The sequence below is a fragment of the Pan paniscus genome, chromosome 17 (assembly GCF_029289425.2).
Source record: "Pan paniscus chromosome 17, NHGRI_mPanPan1-v2.0_pri, whole genome shotgun sequence".
Classification (NCBI taxonomy): Eukaryota; Metazoa; Chordata; class Mammalia; order Primates; family Hominidae; genus Pan; species Pan paniscus.
Window position 1 is genome coordinate 43471324 of NC_073266.2, and position 22039 is coordinate 43493362.

Below are 22039 nucleotides of genomic sequence, written 5' to 3' on the forward strand. Positions count from 1 at the left end.
AATACAGTCTTAGTAGAGACAAAGTGGCTGGGTGAGAGTAGAGGTGAAGAGAACTTAATACTGAAGGTACCCTACAACACTGCCAGTTACATGGTTTCACAGTCATTTCCTACAAACTCCTAACAATTACCAGAGGTAAGGACCCTAATTCTCAATTTTTTTAGCCAAGGAATCTAAAAATCAAGATTACACAGCTAATAGATAAAAACTGAGAATAAGACAAACCTCAAATTTTATTTTGAAGCACATGTTTGTTCTATTTTTCATTGCCTCTATTAAAACATAAGCTATAACAAATTCGTAAGCCAGGAGTGGTGGCTCACACCTGTAATCCCAGCACTTTGGGAGGCTAAGGTGGGTGGATCACCTGAGGTCAGGAGTTCGAGACCAGCCTGGCCAACATGGTGAAACCCCAACTCTACTAAAATGTACAAAAATTAGCCAGGCATGGTGGTGCACACCTGTAATCCCAGCTATTGGGGAGGCTGAGGCAGGAGAATCGCTTGAACCCGGGAGGCAGAGGTTGCAGTAAGCTGAGATCATGTCACTGCACTCCAGCCTGGGCGACAAGTGTGAAACTCTGCCTCAAAAACCAAAACAAAACAAAACACAAAACAAATTCAGTAGTTCCGAAGCAAATAATTTGCAACAAAAAAGTTCCAAAACACTAGTTTAATAGCAGTTATAATTTTCAAATATATGTTGCATATACTAAACTATTAAACACTAACATTCATAATTTAATAGGTAACCTGATCGGACATTTATGTAATTCATTTTCAGTAAATGAAGGTTTTGCCTTTTCTTCTCCAACACTGTCTAAAGACCTCTTGTCTTAACAGAAGGTAACTATATAACTAAAACCTATAATATTAGAAACAAAAAGAAAGCAAAACCACAATAGCCAAAAGAAAAAAAAATCCAAAAAGATACATAACAAAACACTAAACCTTGCTCTAAAGGAAAGCAAAGTTATTGTAGCTTAAGCCCTAGACAGAAAAGACCATGCCACTTGTGCTTTATCTTTTGGGACTGTGAGCAGTTCCAATCCCGAAGAGCTCAATTACTACCCTTCTTTTACTGTCACTTCTCTCCCTCAGAGGATCCCAACATCATTCATGATCAAGCCTAAACCACAGAGAGAATGCAGTCAGCTAACACTACTAAAGCACAATACATTTCATAATTTTCCTTGAAGCCTTATCCATTAAAGAAAAAAAAAATTATGACTATGACTTCAATTCTGATTGTTTAGGAAGTATATTATTTTCCTTCTTAGGATAATGAAATTATGCTACACTGGCAATGTATATTATCTCTTAAGATACTAATGAAACTAAGAGAAGCAAACTCAAAAGGTTACCCCAAAATATGTTCTAAAAATTTGTACTGCAGAGTGAAATAGCATTATAAAATGCATCTTCTACAACCATTTTCTGCAAACAATGGTATCATACATTACTACAGACTTTAAGGTTATTCTTCACCTTTTACATAAACAATTTTGATGTTAAGACGCACTACAAAGCGTGATAATACATATGCAAAGACCCTACTGATGTCTTAATTACCCAGAATATATTTTTGCAAGTGTTTTGCAAGGGCATATAACAAACACTTATCATTAGCACATTATTTCTTCCCATTTTGAGTTTTATATTCTAATAGATATTCTATGAAAATAACATCCTTTATTTTAAACACATGTAAAAACCTCCCAAATTACCATATTTTATATTATTGGCATTCTTTTCTCCAATGAGATGGTTAATACTTAATTTTATCTTAAGTCGGTGGTCAAAAAAAAAAAAAATTTTTTTTTTGAAGTCAAGGATCAAATTTATTGAGTACTTATTAGGTACAACACCCCAGGCTAGGAGCCATGGTAATATAGAGATGTGATGAGCACTGTCACTGTCTATAGTGACATACAATTAGGTAGACTGAAAAAAATAATTTTTAAATACTTAACTATAAGGAAAACATTGTTTTAATCTGTCAATTCTGAATAATGTAATTTTACAAATATTCTATATATATAGAACATTCATACATATACACATGTATTTCACATCTTCAGATGCAAACCAATACACTAAAATTTTATAAAAATTGTATCATTAATCTACAAATTATTTTAAATAATATTGTTTAAAATGACAGCTAACATTTAATGAACACTTATTATTAGCCAGGCACTAAGCTAATAGCTTTACCTGTATTATTTATCTTCCCCAAAGCCCTATGAAACGGGTAGTATTATTATCGACTTCTTCACAGACAACAACATTTAAGGCTCACAAACATTAAGGACCTTACCCAAAGCTGTACTGCTACGAAAGGCTCTAAAGTAGCATGGCTACTAAATGGTCCAAAGCCCGTGCTCTTAATCACTATGTGTACTTCCTCTCCAAATTCAAATCGTACTTTTCCCATGCCACTATCTCCCATGAAAACAGTTCTGTATAATATATCTCTATCACTGTAATATAAAAACCTTAAAATATAAGAAATTTCTTCACCCCACCTATCTTAAGACCATGAAACTCCATAGATAATACCCTCCTCAGGCCTATTTTCACATTCATATTTCATCATTTACTGCTTACATTTTACTATTTGTTCCTTAACCATTTAATCTCAAACTAACCCAATTATAGCTCTTATTTGGAGTTATTTCTAATAATTTATTTGCAAGAATCCCTGTATTCCAAAAAACTCAATTAGCTAACTTACTATCTGCTTAAATAGCTGCTTAAAAAGAATAGGATTCTTTACTTACCTAAATTATACACCTGTCCACATCAAGAATTTTTAGTAGTTAATAAGATGTTTAGATACAATATCAAGGATAAAAGAACAAGAGCAAGTAAGAAAATGTAGGATGACTAGCCCAGTTCAGTAAGGTCACTGCAGCCAAGCACAAATTTAGCTGAGTTTCCAGCAACCAATGAAAAAATGGAAACATGATTCTAGCAAGTAAAGAGAACAACAGCTCATTAAAAGATACAAAATCTTTCATAACATTAGAACTTTAGAAAAAATCTCATAAAAGTTTTAAAAGGTATTAAAAATAATATCAATAACAATTTTGTTATTGTCATTTGTTTCTTTAGTGACACAGACCATCTTTACACACAGTTATTCATACTAACCATTTCTTCAAGCTGGTTATTCTCAACTGTGGGCAGTTTTGTCCCTCAGGGGACACTTACAGCAAGAGGATACCTATCTAGCTAATCAGTCAACAAATAGGATAAAGCAGTGAACAGAATAAGACACAGTTCTTCACTTCATAGAACTCAGAGTCTAAAGAAAAATAATTAAACACATATTTTTTAAAATTATGTAATTATAAGTAGTACTGCTTAAAGGATTCTAAGTATAGGCTACTATACTTAAGTGAATTTGCCTAATAATTTAAAATATAGTGAAGTAAGAGGTGTTTTTTATTTTATGTTGTATGCTTTTAATATTTTTTTAGATTTTTTTTTTTTTGAGACAGAGTCTTGCTCTGTCACCCAGGCTGGAGTGCATGGTACAATCTCGGCTGACTGCAACCTCCGCCTCCCAGGTTCAAGCGATTCTCCTGCCTCAGCCTCCCGAGAAGCTGAGACTACAGTTGCACACCACCACGTCCGGCTAATTTTTGTATTTTTAGTAGAGACAGGGTTTCATTATGTTGGCCAGGTTGGTCTCAAACTCCTGACCTCAGGTGATCCACCCACCTCGGCATCCCAAAGTGCTGGGATTACAAGCATGAGCCACCACACCTGGCCAAGATTTTTCAAATTTAACATTAGTTATTTTAATAATCAGAAATATTTACTGATTACTAAAATCAGAAAAAAATCAGAAAAATTTAGTAAATTTACTTAATTGGGATTTCCTGTAGCTCCTTTCATCCTGGATGGGGGTTTTGGGCCAAGCAGGAGGGTAAAGGATCGAGATTGGAGACTGAGATCAACCACATGGACAAGCGATTAATCAAATCTACATAATACAGTCCCAATAAAAACTCTGAACACTAAGGCTAAGGGAAACTCCCCTGGTCAGCAATATACCCTGTGTGTATTATCACACATCTGTGAGAGGAACACAACACATAGTGACTGTTCAAGGAGAGGACAACACAAACTTTGCATTTGTCCTCCACATTTGATCAGTCAGCAAATCCGCTCTACCTTCAAAATACATGGTAAATATCCCAAAATTGACTACTTCTGATTACCTCCATAGCTACCATACTATTTGAAGCCACGATCATCTCTTAAATACAACAAGAGCCTTTTAACAGGTCTCCCTATTTCACCCTTGCCCAATTACAGCCCATTTTCTATACAGCTGCCCAAAGGCATTTTTTGAAAACCATATATTCAGATCATGTTATTCCAGTGCTCAAAACTTTCCAGCAGTATATCTCCTTCCACAGAATAAAATCTAAAATCCTTATGGACTAAAAGACTTTCAAGGCCTAGCCTTCAACTATCTCTTGGACCTTATTTCTTATGACTTCCCACTTTCACTCACTCCGCTCCAGTTCGACGGGTCTCCTTGCTATACTTCAAACACACCAAGTATGCTCCAGTGCATACTTGCTGTTCCATCTGCCTGTGCCACATTCTTTTTCTAGGTATCTGCTCACCACCCTAAAATGGCATACATCTTTATTTTTCTTTTTCCTTTTCCTTTGCATATTTCTCTTCGTAACACATATCATCTGACATATTTGTATCTGAATCCTTAAGATAAATGAGGAGCTTTTAACCTTATAACATTCATATTGTTAGGAGCTTACTAGCATTTCCCAAAGTGTCTATAAAACCTTATAGTCTTCACTTTGCATAGTAGGATCAGACCATATCAATGACCATGCAAGCAGAAATCATGCAAAACGATCTTAATAATCAGTAGGGAAAAAAATCATAATTATTCCATGGCCTTTAAAATTTTGGTCAAAACACTGAAAACTCTATTACTGTCAGTTAAAATACATAGGGAAATGAGAAAATATTTAATTCACTGTAATTTTAAACATTAGAAACATTGAGAATTGGCCAGATGCAGTGGCTCACGCCTGTATGTACTCCCAGTACTTTGGGAGGCCTAGGTGGGTGGATCACTTGAGGTCAGGAGTTCAAGACCAGCCTGGCCAATATAGTGAAACCCCATCTCTACTAAAAATACAAAAATGTGCTGGACATGGTAGCATGTGCCTGTAATCCCAGCTACTCGGGAAGCTGAGGCAGGAGAATCGAAACACTTGAACCTGGGAAGTGGAGGTTGCAATGAGCCAAGATTGCACCACTGCACTCCAGCCTGGGTGACAGAGGAAGACTCCGTCTCAAAAAAAAAAAAAAAAAAAAGTAGAAAAAAAAAAGAAACACTGAGAATTGAAGTGTTTCACTTCTTTGTAAAAATCCTGTCAAGAATAATTTGAAAAGTAGTTCCCTTCTCCTAATGGTATATATGACGATTTAGAGTAAGTCTCTTTTCCACGGCTTAGCAAATTGTCACACTCCTTTCTAAGTTTGGATTGGCATCCAACATTTTATCCTTTACACTTTCAAAGTTGTGAAATATTTCCAAGAATTTCTTTAATGTGAAATATTTTGCCAGTCTTGCTTCCTCTGGGACATTTTCATCCTTTTCATCACAACTACTTCTCTCATTTGTATCAATGAGTTCTCCTTCTTTAAGCACCTGCAGTGCATATCCAGATTCTCTGAAATGGCAGCAATGTCAACATTTCCACAGTCAGCAATTTCTTCAGTACTCCATTTACACTGAATTTGGGTTTCATTTCTAGCATTATCATTTTTCATTTCTTTGTTGCACTTTTATCTATGTTGGCCAAGTCCCTCTTTCAATTATCCAGGTTTGTAAAATCTCATATAGGTTTACTGCTGGGAGCCAAGGAAGCAACACAACAACAAGCTTTGCTGTATGTGCATGAACTGACAGATGCACAGTGACCAATCACTGACAAAATCTAAAAGTAACATCCATCACTTATCATGACAGGCATCTGTTATTTATGTAGTGATTTGTAGACTGAAGAAAGAGCAGCTAAGAGTTCATACTTTATACAATTACTCTTAATGTGCTATGGTAACTGAAATTCAAATGGTGGTGCTGGGGGAACAGGTGTTATTTAGCTTAACTGCAGTAACTGATATTCATGTATATCAGAATTGCATACAGCAAGGCCTGCCTGTATTTCCATAGGATGTCTGTTTCCTCATGCACAGAATGATAGTAATAGTACCTTACCTACTACCTCAAGGATGTGAGAATTAAAGACATGCAAAGCATTTTGATAGTTTTGTTTCTGTTAGCACCTGGCACTAACAGGTACTTACTGAATATTAGCTGTTACCTTTGGTAAGTAATATGCCAAAAAAAAAAAAAAAAGAAGAAGAAGAAGAAGAAGAAGAAAAGCTCCATGGTAATATACTCATGTTAACTGAAATCAAATCAGTTTCTTTAATAAAAATCTTCTCAGGCCTTTTAATAGTCTAATAAGCATGCTGAACCTTCCAAAGTATTTTACTAGTAATTAGTAAATCTATTAATACCATAACTTAGCAAATGCTGGGTCAAAGTTCTGATATAATTGGGAAATAATCACATTTTTTCATGAATATTACCATTTCAGAATCCTATCACTAAAACAAACTATTTTAAAAAGTTAAATTCCAGCCGGGCGCGGTGGCTCATGCCTGTAATCCCAGCACTTTGGGAGGCCAAGGCGGGCAGATCACAAGGTCAGGAGATTGAGACCATCCTGGCTAACACGGTGAAACCCCGTCTCTACCAAAAATACAAAAAAAATTAGCCGGGCATGGTGGCGGGCACCTGTAGTCCCAGCTACCTGGGACACTGAGGCAGGAGAATGGCATGAACCCAGGAGGCAGAGCTTGCAGTGAACCGAGATCATGCCACTGCACTCCAGCCTGGGCGACAGAGCGAGACTCCGTCTCAAAAAACAACAACAAATAAAAGTTAAATTCCTACCTCTTAAAACTAACAAAATGTTTTTACATGTGAAATTCACATAAGGCAAACAGACTTAACCTATAAACAACTCCTTCAATAACAGACAAACCACAGAATATATGACATGAACAGGCAATTCATAGAAAACATGCAAACAGCAAATAAACATACAAAGTTATGCAACCTGACTAATAATTGAAGAAATTAAGTTTACAGTTTTCCCCTACATATTTAGCAAATAGGAAGACTGTAACTGGGTATGTAGTAAAGTAAGCACTTTTATATGCTGTAGGAATGTGAATGTGGCCTCATGCAACCTTTATTGAAAACAATTTGGCAATGTCTCTCACGTATTTCAAGTATTCATATATTTTAATAATTCTATTTCTAGAATTTATCCTACAAAAATCTTGTACAAGTAATCAAAGACATAGCTACAAAGACATTTTTTCCAGAAGTATTTGTAAAAGACTAGAAACATCTATCAAAAGTGAAAATGGCTTTGTTGTATTATAATACATCCATACAAAGAATGTTGCCATTTAAAAAATGAGAAAGATCTATATATACGAATAGCGGAGGTACAAGGAAATAAACTACCATGTAAAAATACATATGTAAAAGTAAATGCTAGGCCTATCTCAAGCACCTCCTTTTGGGCTCTCTTAATAATCCATTGTGTAATAGTAAGAGATAATAAGATAATAATAAGAGAAAACAATCTCAGCTGTGGCAATACATGTTCTTTGCCCTTCATACTTATATAACGAATGTGAACAGTTTAGGTACTGAAAGAAAAATCTCCTTCTACTTTCATGTCAAGCCTCTGGGTCAGTCTAACCAAAGAGTATACTGACAGAAAGCACAGTGTTTTGAAGATATTGTCATTTGCAACTTAGCCACGTGAATCAACACTTTCTTAATACTATTAAAACACCCAGAAATAAATTAGATGCTGTGGCTAAAATAAGACAGTAGCTGATAAACCAATCTCAAATGTTTTTGTGTTCACCTTTTTTAAAAAGCTTGATGATTGGCCAACTGATTTTATAAAAATTATGCAAATGATTACCAAGTCAGGATTTTTACATGCATCATTTCACTTAATCTTACTTGGAGAAATCAAGTAATTTAGTCAAAGGTCCCACATACAGTAAGCTACAGGGGGCCAAGACATATCCAAATCTAAAGAATTACACACATGGAACTTACAAAACATTCTTTAACACAAGCACTGCAATTTGTAAAATTCTTTATATTTGAATATATAATTAGTAAAATTCTGTTAAATGTGGAAAGCTATAATTACTAATGACTGATAATGAAAAATACACAGATATCTGTCCAATATAACATCTTCAGAAATCCCTTCTACACAATTTGCCTTTTCATACACTGAATGTACTTGTTGCTTTATTAAATAAACATTTTTCAGACAGGTGATCATATAACACTTGCTTTTTACTGAAGAAATGAAAGAAATAAATAAGATTTTGTGTGTCCATCCTCAGACATTTTTCTAGGCACCTGGGATACAGCAGAGAGCACACTTCCTGCTTTTATAGAGCTTGTTGAATTCTAGTGAAGTTTATGCTCTATATGCAAATAAGTTTATGCAGGAAGATGGTGGTTTACTCTGAAAACTGGAGTTACTCTTTTTGTTTTTTTAGAGACGGTCTTGCTCTGTCACCCAAGCTGGAGTGCAGTGACACCAGCAAACTCACTACAGCCTCGAAGTCCTGTGATCAAGTGAACCTCCTGCCTCCACCTCCAAGTAGCTGGGACTGCAGGCACAAGCTACCACGCCCAGCTAATTTTCACATTTCTTTTTGTAAAAAATGCAAGTCTCGCCATCTTGCCCAGGCTGGTCTTCAACTCCTGGGGTCAAGTGATCCTCCCATTTCAGCCTCCCAAAGTGTTGAGGTTACAAGCAAGGGCATCAACGCCCAGCCAGATCTTTCTCTTAAGGTTCAAAATGACAAAAAAATAAACTTTATCTGGGTAACAGTGACAATAACATGGGAAAATATATGTTGGATTGACTATTATACTTAAGCAACATTTTGCCAGCAGTTTAAGAAACAAATTAACATAAAAATTGGGCCCAGCGCAGTGGCTTGCGCCTGTAATCCCAACACTTCGGGAGGCTGAGGTGGATGGATGGCTTGAGGTCAGGAGTTCAAGACCAACCTGGCCAACATGTCTCTACTAAAATACAAAAATTAGCTGGGCGTGGTGGCAGGCACCTGTCATCCCAGCCCCTAGGAAGGCTGAGGCAGGAGAAATGCTTGAACCCAGGAGGCGGAAGCAGCAGTGAGCCGAGACTGCACTTCTGCACTCCAGCCTGGGCGACAAAAAGTGAGACTCCATCTCAAAAAAAAAAAAAAATTTGTGCTAAAGCGCTCACCTGGAAGCAATAGACCCTCTAAGAGAACACAGAGAAAAACATTTTGCAATACTAGCTTAGTTGCTGAATTAAAACAAATAAAAATAAATAATAATAAACAGAAAAACTTTCAATGTAAAATATGCAGCTTATTTTTATAAAAACTAAGAAAATGTTTTATAATGAAATGAATATTAAAACTTCATTAATAAAACTCTTCAATCATCCTCTAGCATCTAGTAAAAAAATTCATTAATAAAACTCACCATGAACTTCTTTATTAAAAGGTAACATATAATTAAAATGCTTTTATAAGAAACTCATATGATTAAAAAACTAGATGCTGCCAGAACACTGTATAACTTTCTTTTTTGGTAACTGTAATTTTGTGTTCTTTTGATTCTGAAATATCAAAATTTAAATGAAGATTTTTATTTGTCCTAAAGATATTTTTAAAACAATAAAGATTTCCGGTGAAACCCCGTCTCTACTAAAAATACAAAAAAAAAATTAGCCGGGCGTAGTGGTGGGCGCCTGTACTCCCAGCTACTTGGGAGGCTGAGGCAGGAGAATGGTGTGAACCCGGGAGGCGGAGCTTGCAGTGAGCAGAGATTGTGCCACTGCACTCCAGCCTGGGCAACAGAGCCAGACGCCGTCTCAAAAAAAATAAAAAATAAATAAACAAATAAAAATTTCCTCAATGATTTTAACCATATTTTCTTTTTGAAAATTGTCTTTAATCTCTTCAGATCTCTACCTGGTCATTTCTGTACAGCCTATTTTCTATTAAGAAGTTCATAAACTGACCAGGTGCAGTGGCTCATGCCTGTAATCCCAGGACTTTGGGAGGCCAAGGCAGGTGATCACTTAAGCCCAGGTGTTCAAGACCAGCCTGGGCAACATACCAAGACGTTGTTTCTATTCTTTTAACAAAATACAAAAAATAAAAATAAAAAAGAAGAAATTTATAACTATGAGAACAAGGCAAAAAGTGATATAACTACTGTACTATAGTAAAAGGAAGACCTACACATACTTACAAAATACGACATTTTTAAAAATAAAAGTTGGTCCCTAAGAACAAAAAATTTCTAAAAACACCTCAATACTTTTCTCCAAAAAGTCAATATGCACATTGCTATATGCATTATTTTTTTCTTCGAATCTTATTATGTCATATCAAACCATGCTGCAGCAACATCCATTTTTTGTGCACACCATACCTTTTCTTAACTATAGGTTTCTAAGAAGTTAAGAAGTGTGCCATCATTAATGGAGTTGCTGTCAGAATCATCAATTTTCCTGTTCTCTCTCCTGGTAACCAAACTGTATAGAGAAACACATGAACTCCCTTCTGATCTAGCACTGACTGGATCTTGCTGTTGTTTGGACTTTTAATTGACCTAATAAAAACAAAAAAATAATTCTATCATAAGCATTAAGTAACTTTGGGGGAAAAAAATGTAGCAAGTGCCAGTTTTGTGAAGCTACAATGATTGGCAATTTTTTCTATTATCTCCTTTTGCTTTCAGTATATCTCATGAAAATTATTAAAAATCTGTATTATTTTAAAATTATATTATTTCATCATAAGGAATTATCAACAGATTAACACTAACTTCTTTTATCTGGGTACATTTTAGTGCTCTGTTTATTTTATAAATCAAAATCTAGAAAATTTTATTCCAAATACATTTAATTCTATCATTACATTTTGTAACTGAAATAGCATTAACCTGGAAATAAGCCAAATGTTTTAACAGTCAATTAGCAGAACAGAGCGCCACTTACTGGCTTTTAGTTATTATTCACAGAATACTTAAAAGAGAAACATGGTACAATTTCATTCTGAGATTGGTAATAAACTTTAATGGACTTACATCACTCTAAGACAAGTACAGCAGCACCTCCACTGAACATTCTAATGGCAAATTATTTTAGAATTACCTTTTAACGCTGAAACACAGCATCAGAAAACATCCATATAAATCAAGGGGAATTCATATAAATTAATACATCCTTAATAAGTAAAATGAAGGAGCAGGTGTTTATTTTCTCAACTTTCTAGCTAAACCAAATGTTTGGTTCTTCATTGACTGGCTTTAAAAAACAATTCTCAACAATACAGAACCTCAAACAAACTGTCCAAAAGACATAAAAATAAATAAGCTTAAAAAGCTACATTGAGCAAAGAGATTTAAACTAGCTTCAAACTCAACATCTCCTTTTTATGGGCATGACTGTCACTCACTTTAAATTTTTATTTTTATGAACCAGCTAAGAACCTGACAACAATCATTTTACTTTTCAAAGGCTAATAGAGCACTCTAGTCAAGAAGGACATAAAGCTTAGTTACCTTGGTTTGGCTGCATATTCATATTTGGTCTGGGACCATAGTTTCCCATTGGTTGTCCCTGACTCATTGTCATCTGATTCTGTACTGGCATGCTCTGTGATGATGGCACAGAATGGTTGTAACCTCCCATGGATCCATGGCTACTTGAAGGCATATTCATGGAACTGTTTGTCATATTGAGTTGATTGGGTCCAGGTCCCTGCATAGGCATATGGTTAGGCCCTTTGAAGAAAAATGATGAGAAGCAAAATATGAAAGTTAAACAGATGGTCCATACAAAAGTACCTGGAAATAATTTTTTTTGCATTATTATAGTAATACCAAACAATAATTAATCGATAGCAAAGTAAATGGTTTATAGGAAAAGACAGCAAATACTGTGAAGTAGTTATTCCCATTTTTGGATTAAGAAATTGATGCTTTTGAAGTCAGGAGCACTCTGAAAAAGAAGGGAGGACTAGCTTCTTCATAAAAGAGCAAAACATATCATAAGGTTGGAGTAATTAACTATGAACATAAATGAATAGACTAACAGATCGATTGAACAGAACAGAGTCTAAAAGTAGACCCAAATACATAGCTGAGTAAATAATCACAGTAATATTAAGTATTAGTGAGCAATAGAAAACTAATTCAGTAAATGGTATTGTGACAACTGGGGAGCCATCTGGAAAAAACAAGTTGGATCACTATCTCATTTGTTCCACTAACTAATTCTAGATGAATAGAAAACTTAAACATTTAAAAAGAAGAAACCATAAAAGAATTTCAAAAAGGAGAATTTTAAAAATAATAATGGAAGGACCTTCTTAAGTATGCCAGAAAACCCTGAGCCATAAAACATTGATAAATTAGACTATACAAAATTTAAAAATTTGCACGACATAAAAAACTCAAAATTAAATAATAAAAAGGTAAATAAGAAAATATTATTTATAAGATAGATCGCAGACCCAGACCAAATTAATTACTTAACATATGAAGTAAGTAAAAGACCACCACCAGTAAAAGAATGGGCAAAGGACATAATGAGGGAATGACTAGTTCACACAAAAACTACAAAAAGGTTCATCAACATTAAAAGATTGATTGCTTCACTTAAAATAGGAAGGCAAATTAAAACTATGAGACCGAACTTTCACCTCTCAGATTCTCAAAAATCAAAAGTTCGATCTAACTATATTGTGAAGAAAGAAGCACTTTCATCCATTGTTGAAGGAACAGAAATCTTACTTATATTTCATGGGGAATCAAGCTTGTGGAATCAAGGGTGGGATCAAGCTTGAGGAAATTTGTGATGACAAACAACAATTCAAATAAAGTAGTTGTCCCTCAATATCTGCGGGAGATTGGTTCCAGAACCACCCACAGATTTCAAAATCCGTAAATGCTCATGTCCCTGACATAAAATGACACAGTATTTCCACATAACCTATGTACATCCTCTCATATACTTTAAATCATCTCTACATTACATGTACTACCTAACACAATGTAAATGCTATGTACATAGTCACTATACTGTGTTTAGGCAATAATGACAAGAAAAAAAAAGTATGTACATGTTCAATACAGTCACAATTTGTTTTTCCAAGTATTTTCAATCCACTGTTGGTTAAATCCGTGGATGTGAAATTCATAAATGCAGAACTGATGAATATTACTATTTTTACACAAAGCAATTTGGCACTAACTGTCAAATTTTAAAATATATATACCTTTAACCCAGCAATTTCAGTTCCAGGAATTTATGCTAGAGATATACAAATTTTTGTGTGCATGTGTATTGACACACAGAACACATATATATGTGTATATATATTTTTACGGCAAATTCATGACAGTATAATTCATAATAACAAAAGACTAGAAGCCTATGTTTCCATCCTAAATGTTCGAATAAATTAAACTTGTAAAAAAGAACATGATAGAGACCAAAAAGAATAAGGCATCTATTTACATATGGAATAAAATAATGGTCTCCAAGATATATCTTTGAGAAAGAAAAGATACATAATAGTATTTAATGAGTGCTATCATTTGTACTTTAAAAAAAAAGAATAAAAATAAACGAAATATACATGCATTATTTTATATAGAGAAAATCTCTCTCTTTTTTTTTTTTTTTTGAGACAGAGTCTCATTCTTGTTGCCCAGGCTGGAGTGCAATGGTGCAATCTTGGTTTACTGCAACCTCCACTTCCCGGGTTCAAGCGATTCTCCTGTCTCAGCTTCCCAAGTAGCTGGGATTACAAGTGTGTGCCACCACGCCAGCTAATTTTGTATTTTTAGTAGAGATGAGGTTTAACCTCACTGGTCAGGCTGGTCTTGAACTCCTGACCTCAACTGATCCACCCACCTCAGCCTCCCAAAGTGCTGGGATTACAGGCTTGAGCCATCATGCCCAGCGAGAGAATATCTCTTGAAGGACAACTAGAAACCAATGCCTCTCTAGAACTGTCTGGAGAGGTGGCGGCTAGGCATCCTTTGGTATCCTTTGATTTTGGTCCCATAGGCATGTATTACCTAGTTTTTAAAAAATCAATTAATTTTTTAGGCTGGACTCGGTGGCTCATGCCTGCAATCCCAGCACTTTGGGAGGCCGAAGCGGGTGGATCACCTGATGTCAGGAATTTGAGACCAGCCTGGCCAACATGGTGAAACCCCATCTCTATTAAAAATACGAAAATTAGCCAGGTGTGGTGTTGTGCGCCTGTAATCCCAGCTACTCGGGAGGATGAGGCAGGAGAATCGCTTGAACCCGGGAGGCAGAGGTTGCAGTGAGCCGAGATTGTGCCACTGCACCCCAACCTAGGCGACAAGAGCAAAACTCTGTCTCAAAAAGAAAAAAATAGTAATTTTTAAAAAAGGGAACCTGAGGCTGAGTAGTGACTTGACCCAGATCAATGAGAACATAAGTAGCTCTAAAACTGAGTCTACATAATGAAATATACATTAAAAACCAAACTGAAATAGGAAACAGCCAAGATGCAAATTTGTGTGCATAAAAAGGTTGGCTAAATGCTATAAGGAACAAATAAAGAAAATATAAGTTACTGGCCTTCCAATTTCTCCTACACTTAACTGTAACTCCGTAACTATTGTTAGGAGAAATTCTTTCTGGGGTTTTTTTTTGGTTTTTTTTTTTTATGGAGTCTCACTCTGTCGCCAGGCTGGGGTGCAGTGGCGTGATTTCGGCTCACTGCAACCTCCGCCTCCTGGGTTCAAGTGATTCTCCTGCCTCAGCCTCCTGAGTAGCTGGGATTACAGACGTGCAATACCACATCCAGCTAATTTTTTGTATTTTTAGTAGAGACGGGATTTCATCATGTTGGCCAGGATGGTCTCGATCTCTTGACCTCGTGATCCACCCGCCTTGGCCTCCCAAAGTGCTGGGATTACAGGCGTGAGCCACCGCGCCTGGCCTGGAGAAATTCTTAACTATTGTTTCGGAAGCTCTATAGTATTCTGAACAACCCAGGTCATAAGTGGTTGATAATAACTAGCTTATAAAAGAATATACTTCAGAAGGCCTTACACAAAACCAAAATGTCATGTTAACCATAACTGTACTGCTGCTCAAATGCTTCTTTGGCCTTAGGCTTCAATGTTACACAGAGAATTTAAGTCAAAATCCTAATTCAAAGTACCATCATAAAAAGTCACAAAACTCCTAACTAGCTAACCTGCACTATCACTACCTTTCCAGTTCTAAAAACAGTGTGTCCTGGTGAACTAAATGTGGACTTGGCAAGAAGCTTTCTCTTGACTACAATATGACTACAAACTGAAAAGCAGTGATGTCTTTATTCCTACCTCCATACTGGATGTGTGCCATATATGTTGCAAGCCTTAGCAGGAAATAGGAGACAGCCACTGAAACACCACTGCCCTCCTATATGATCAGTCACACCTCAATCTTCTATAAGCCAGGCTACCTTACCTCTTTTGCTCTGTGTTCTCTTTTGTTTCCTTACTGCACCCATCATCCTTGGACACCAATGCTATCAATCAACACAATCGGCTACAGAAAACAGTATCCTAAAGATGCTAATTACTAATTTTAATAATTGTTCTGTTATTTTATTTCCATTACTGCTAGTTGTATAATGTCTTCTTTATCAATGAAAATAACTTTTGTCTTAGAAAGTAAAAATATTCTGATACCTAATGTAGATAATATTCTACCAAAAATTACGGCCATGGGTTGATGCTACTGTTACAAAAACAAAATAGTGTAAAGGTACTTGTATGATTAAAATTTCAAACCAGCCAAAGGTAACTAAATCAGCATCCAATGTCTTAAAACATATCAACCTAGTGACCCTACACTTAAAATTGACAAATAGAAAAGAGAATGGCTCAGTGTATAAATAATGTAAGGAAGTTTACATTATTTTTCAGCCTTTAATTTTTGCTTTAAAATCAATTCCAATATTTATGTTATGCTATAAACCTATGTATTAAAAAAATTTAGATTCAGCTTCAATATCAATAAGGAAATACTAAATACACCAGCACTTCAGAGACTGTTTTCTTTCCCCATGTGTTTTTCCCAGTGATACTGTTTCTGAGATCAATCAATATTTAAGTAAATAAAAACTCAGGGAAATGTTATAATATCTTTTTTAAACAGACTTTAATTCTTAAGCCATGGTGCAACGCCTTTTTTTCCAAAAAGCTTCTAAAGCCAACTGTATTGCAGTTTCAGACAGACTAAATTTAGCCAGTTCTGTTCATCAGAGGAATGGTGTGTGTCAGCTACATCAAAGCCCAAGGGCAGCCTGATAAACACTGAATACAGGTCACGTAGCTCTGTAGCTAACAAACTCTAAGAGAGCTTGTACTCGGGGGCATTCAAAGCAGTTTTGTCATCAACAATCTAGTATCCCTTGAGCCCCCATGTCGTTTCAGTTGCTAAGCAACTCTGGTGTTAATGTCTTAGAGGAGAAAAACTTACCAGGCATCTGGCCGTTCATCTGGTTCTGCATGTGCGGTGCAGGAGGACCCCCACCTACCATTCCATCTGAAGGCATGTTGTGAGAGCGTGGAGGTGGGGGAGGGCCGCTCTGATTCATCCCTCCAGGACCCATAGGCATATTCTGTGTGGGTGGCTGAAAGAAGACAGTTTAGTAAAACAAGAGAAACAGACTAATATACGAAAGATGCATAGGGTAAAAGAGTTGCTTATGTTACTAAATTGCAGTAAGAACAAAAACACAAATGCATTTCGAATTCTTCTAATGCATTTTCATCATGAACATAGTTAATAACCCCCAAAACTTTAAAGCATATTTACTTTATAAAATCTCAGTAGTGAAAATTAAAATGTTAACATTCTATACAAAAAATTCTCATTTATTTATATATTAAGCATTTCTAATGTGTCTATTATTATCTAAATTATGTGAAAAAAATTAAATGTCCTTTCATTATTGATGTATTGGATATACTTATTATTAATGATGGATTTTACCTAAAAATGTACAGTAACAAAAAATGATGAAAGGACTCTAAGTCCCAAAACGTGCCATATTTTACACTATTTCGGGGTGGAGGATAGTGGCAGCAGAGGAATGTTTTAAAACATGAAGACAACAGTTCAACATTTTTGTGCCGACTACTGCTATAGATAGGAAACATTACTGATGGCCTCCAAGGGTACAGAGACAGCTGCCTCAAAAGGATGCCCTTGGCAAATTTCCTAATGCAATTTTGAAGAAAACCACTGACTAACCTTCAGAGTTCACAAAAGGGCAAAAGGAAAAACAGATATGAGGTGGTCTGCCACACCTGGGTCCCTTCTTAGGGATATTTTGGTGGAGAAAGCAAACGGTTAGTTTCGCTCCAATCCCCCATTTTTAATCTTGTAGGAGGAGAGGGAGGCATTATTCTTTAGGAATCTATTTCTGCCTTCTTTCTGTACTCTGATGTTCTAAATGTAATGTCCATTCCTGTATTATCAGTTGTTCTCTTCCTCCTACATTTAAAAATGGCCAGTTACTGTATACCTTTCCATTTTGTGAACACAATTCTCTTTGGCACACTTAATAGATACACATTGTTATTTGGCCATCACATTTAAATACTCAAACCTCCAAACGGTTAATAATCACTAACATTTACAGAAATAAACAAGTCTACTCTAATAGCACACATTTTAAAATCAGAATTTTAATTTCTTCACAACTAAATCCAGATGAATGCTCTTATTTTCTCTTAAATTCTCATATTATTTCTCCAACTTGTATTCTTTAAACACTTAAAAACCTTGTTCAGTTTTCACCAAAACAAACAAAAAAACAAACAAAAAACACTAATTTGAGTCATATTATCTAACTTTTAATCATCCTTATTTATCATCCTTCAAACCTGGCTACCTTAGCCCTCTTCTGTCTGAAAACAGAAATCCTCCTTCCTCTATTCTTGTCCAAATTTTCTGTTAAAAATTCATGTTCTCACTCTTAATAGTGAGGTCATTTTCTTGTAATTCAACTAATAAAACATCATTACTGTTACCACCATGCTAGAATAACTTGTATCAAACTAACCCTCAGCTAAATAAAACTCATAAAATCTAGACAAAAAGTAAAAACTGTTTGAAGCCACTAAAGAGTGACTTACACAAAGAGGAACAGAAGGGGCTACAACTCCTGAAAGAACGGAAGCATGTAAGACCAGCTCCACAATTATCTTGGCTTTTTCCTTGAGTTTGCTGAGTAACAGGGAAATACAGCTCAAGTAGAAAGTGCAGTCCAATTGGACTAAGGAAAAAAAAGGATCAGAATTTTTGACTATCAAAGAGCTGGAAACTAAAGAATAAATTTCCAGAGAGAAAGGACCACAAGAGGGGAAACATTCAAGAAAACTAGTCGAAATAGCAGGTAGGAGGCTAAAGAGCTCAGCAGAGATTCCAGCTGCTGCTCACTGCTATGGAGACAAAGACTGGAGTGTAGGCCCCACCAAGTTAGAGGAGCCTTCATAAATAACTCCAACTCCCTGATGAGACTACAGAAGGGCCAGCTACTCCTTAAGAGTAAGGTCGAAATTGAAATAGATCAGCCCTAAAAAGTCTTATAACCAACCTTTAATAGATTCAAGGTAACCTCCTAGTACTTCACATACCAAAGGAAAACTTAATTCTCTTTGGAGCAAAGTAACACAAACTAGAGCTTCTATAATTGTTCAACTACAAGGTCTAACACTCTTAAAAATTGCAAGGCTTTCTAAAAAACAAAAATAAATGACCAACACCCACTTTGATAGCTACAATAACATAAAAATTAAAAGTCCAGAAAAATAACAAGTGTTGTGAACAATGTATAGAAATTGCAACTCTCATATATGCTGGTGGAAATGTAAAAGGGTACAGCCACTGTGGAAAAGAGTTTGACAGTTCCTCAAGAACTTAAACAGTTACCATATGATGTAGCAACTCCATTCCTGGTACATACTAAAAAGAATTGAAAACATACATTCACGCAAAATTTCTACACAAATGTTCACAGTGGCATTATTCATAATAGTTAAAAACTGGAAAAAACTCAAATGTCCACCTACTGATGAATGGATAAACAAAACGTGGCATATGAATACAATGGAATATTATTCAGCCACAAAGAAGAAATACTTATACATGCTACAACATGGATGCACCTTGAAAACATTATGCCAAGTGAAAGAAGATGGACACAAAAGGCCACATAAATTTTATGATTCTATTTATAAGAAATGTCCAGACTAGGCAAATTCAGAGAGACAGAAAGTAGATTTGCTGTTGCCAAGGGATGGGGAGAGGGGGAGAATTGAGATTGACTGCCAACAGTTTTCACTTTATTAGGGTAGTGAAAACATTCTGAAATTAGATAGTTATGATGCTTACATAATCGTGAATATACTAAAAACCACTGAATTCTGTACTTTAAAATGGTTAAAATGGTAAATCTTATATAAACTGTATCTCAATTAAAAAAAGAATGGACAACCAAGAGAAATAACAGAAAATTTAAAAAGACACCTAAGTCATTCAGATTTTGGAGTTCCAGGCCAGATGTGGTGGCTCATGCCTGTAATCCCAGCACTTTGGGAGGCCAAGGCAGGCAGATCACTCGAAGCCAGAAGCTCAAGACCTGCCTGGCCAACATGGTGAAACTCTGTCTCTACTAAAAATACCAAAAAAAAAAAAAAAAAAAAAAAAAATCAGCCAGGCGCAGTGGCACGTGCCTGTAGTCCCTGATACTTGGGAGGTTGAGAAACGAGAATCGCTTGCACCTGGCAGGTGGAGGCTGCAGTGAGCTGAGATCGCATCACTGCACTCCAGCCTGGGAGACAGAGCAAAACTTTGTCTCAAAAAAAAAAAAAAAAAAAAAAACAGATTATGGAGTTACTAAAGACTTAAAATAACTGTGATTGGTATGTTCAAGAAATAAATAAGGCTGGACACAGTGGCCCACGCCTGTAATCCCAGCACTTTGGGTGGCTGAGGCAGGTGGATCACGAGGTAAGGAGATCGAGACCATCCTGGCTAACACGGTGAAACCCTGTCTCTACTAAAAATACAAAAAATTAGCCAGACGTGCTGGCGTGCACCTGTAGGCCCAGCTACTCGAGAGGCTGAGACAGGAGAATTGCTAGAACTCAGGAGGCGAAGGCTGCAGTGAGCCGAGATCGTGCCACTGCACTCCAGCCTGGGCCACAGAGCGAGACTCCATCTCAAAAAAAAAATAAATAAATAAACAAACACAGGACAGATGGAGAATTTCAGCAAAGCCCTGTAATTCTGTAAGAAAGTCAAATGACAATTCCAGAAAAGGAAAATATAATCATTGAAATTAAGAAATCATTAGTTTAGAAACAGCAAAACAGAGATTTAATGAAGTAATGAATTGAACCCAGATATATCAAAGTATTAAAAACTAAAGTCAGAAAAAATCTTAAAAGCAGTCAGTGAAAATAAGACATATCACCTGGAAGGGAACAGCAATAAAACTAACAACTAATTTTTCATCAGAAATAATAGAAAATGAAGATGACAAAATGACATCTGTAAAGTGCTAAGACAAAAAAAAAAGAAAATCAACCAACCAGCCCAGAATTCCACACTAAGAAAAAAATACCTTCTAACATGAAGATGAAATAAAAATAAGTTTAGATGAACAAAAGTTAAGAAAACACTTGTTATAAGAGAACAAAATATATCAAGCTAAAAGAAAATGACCCCACATGGAAGCATAGAACTAGAGGAGTTAGTTAAGAGGAATGGAAAAGTATATGTGGATAAATATATATTAACATTTAAAATAACAGTAATAATGACTCTACTGGTTTAAACAAATGTAGAAAAATAAAGTATAGGACAAGACACACAAAAGACTAGGTCAGGCCGGGTGAGGTGGGTCATGCCTGTAATCCCAGCACTTTGGAAGGCCGAGGCGGGGGAATCCCTTGAGGCCAGGAGATCGAGGCCAGCCTGGCCAACATGATGAAACCCAATCTGTACTAAAAATACAAAAATTAGCAGGCGTGGTGGCAGGCACCTGTAATCCCAGCTAACTCGAGAGGCTGAGGCAGGAGAGATGCTTGAGCACAGGAAACGGAGGTTGCAGTGACCTAAGATCACACCACTACACTCCAGCCTGGGCAACAGAGCAAGACTGTCTAAAAAAAGAAAAAGACAGCGAGGTAAATGAAATTAAACCGTTATAAGGTTCTTGCATTTTTCAACAAGTGTTAAAAGTATAAATTTAGACTACAACCTGATAAACTAATATTTTAATATTTTAATGAAGAATATTTTAATCTCTAGGGCAACTACTTAAAAATACATGCACACATATTAAAGATGTACACTGTAAAATTATATGTAAAATCAAATAGAAAAAATTATGCTTGATTAAAGAAAGGAACAAATAGAAAAAAAAATCTGCCTTGTAAGACACAAATCCTACTATATCATGTTCTACATTAAATGTAAATGGACCCATCATTCCAATTAAATAACAAATACATTAGATTGGATTTCAAAACACACAACTATATTCTGTGTACAACACAACTACTTTAAAGTCAAGGGAACAGATATATTAAAAGAAAAAAATGGAAAAAGATATCATGCAAATACTAATTAACAGTATGATGATGTTGCTACGTTAATACTGAATAGCTGGCTTAAATTATTAGGGATAAACAGAGATGCTTTATTACGATAAAAGTTCAACAGGAATGTTTAACAATCATAAATGTGTATACATCTCACAACACTGCTTCAAAAATTTATAAAGTAAAAGTTGACAGAACT

General features: G+C 35.7%; 1 protein-coding gene across 4 annotated transcripts in view; it reads right to left on the bottom strand.

Moving 5' to 3' along the window:
• SS18 (SS18 subunit of BAF chromatin remodeling complex) overlaps nt 1-22039 on the bottom strand; it is a 75069-nt gene that overhangs the window by 24609 nt on the left and 28421 nt on the right. For all 4 annotated transcript variants that reach the window (XM_003830276.6, XM_003830275.5, XM_003830274.7 and 1 more), the window contains 2 exons: nt 16703-16856; nt 11743-11964 (listed from right to left, as the gene is read on the bottom strand). In XM_003830276.6, the coding sequence (XP_003830324.1) occupies nt 11743-11964; nt 16703-16856 (376 nt within the window). The remainder of the gene's footprint in view (nt 1-11742; nt 11965-16702; nt 16857-22039) is intronic.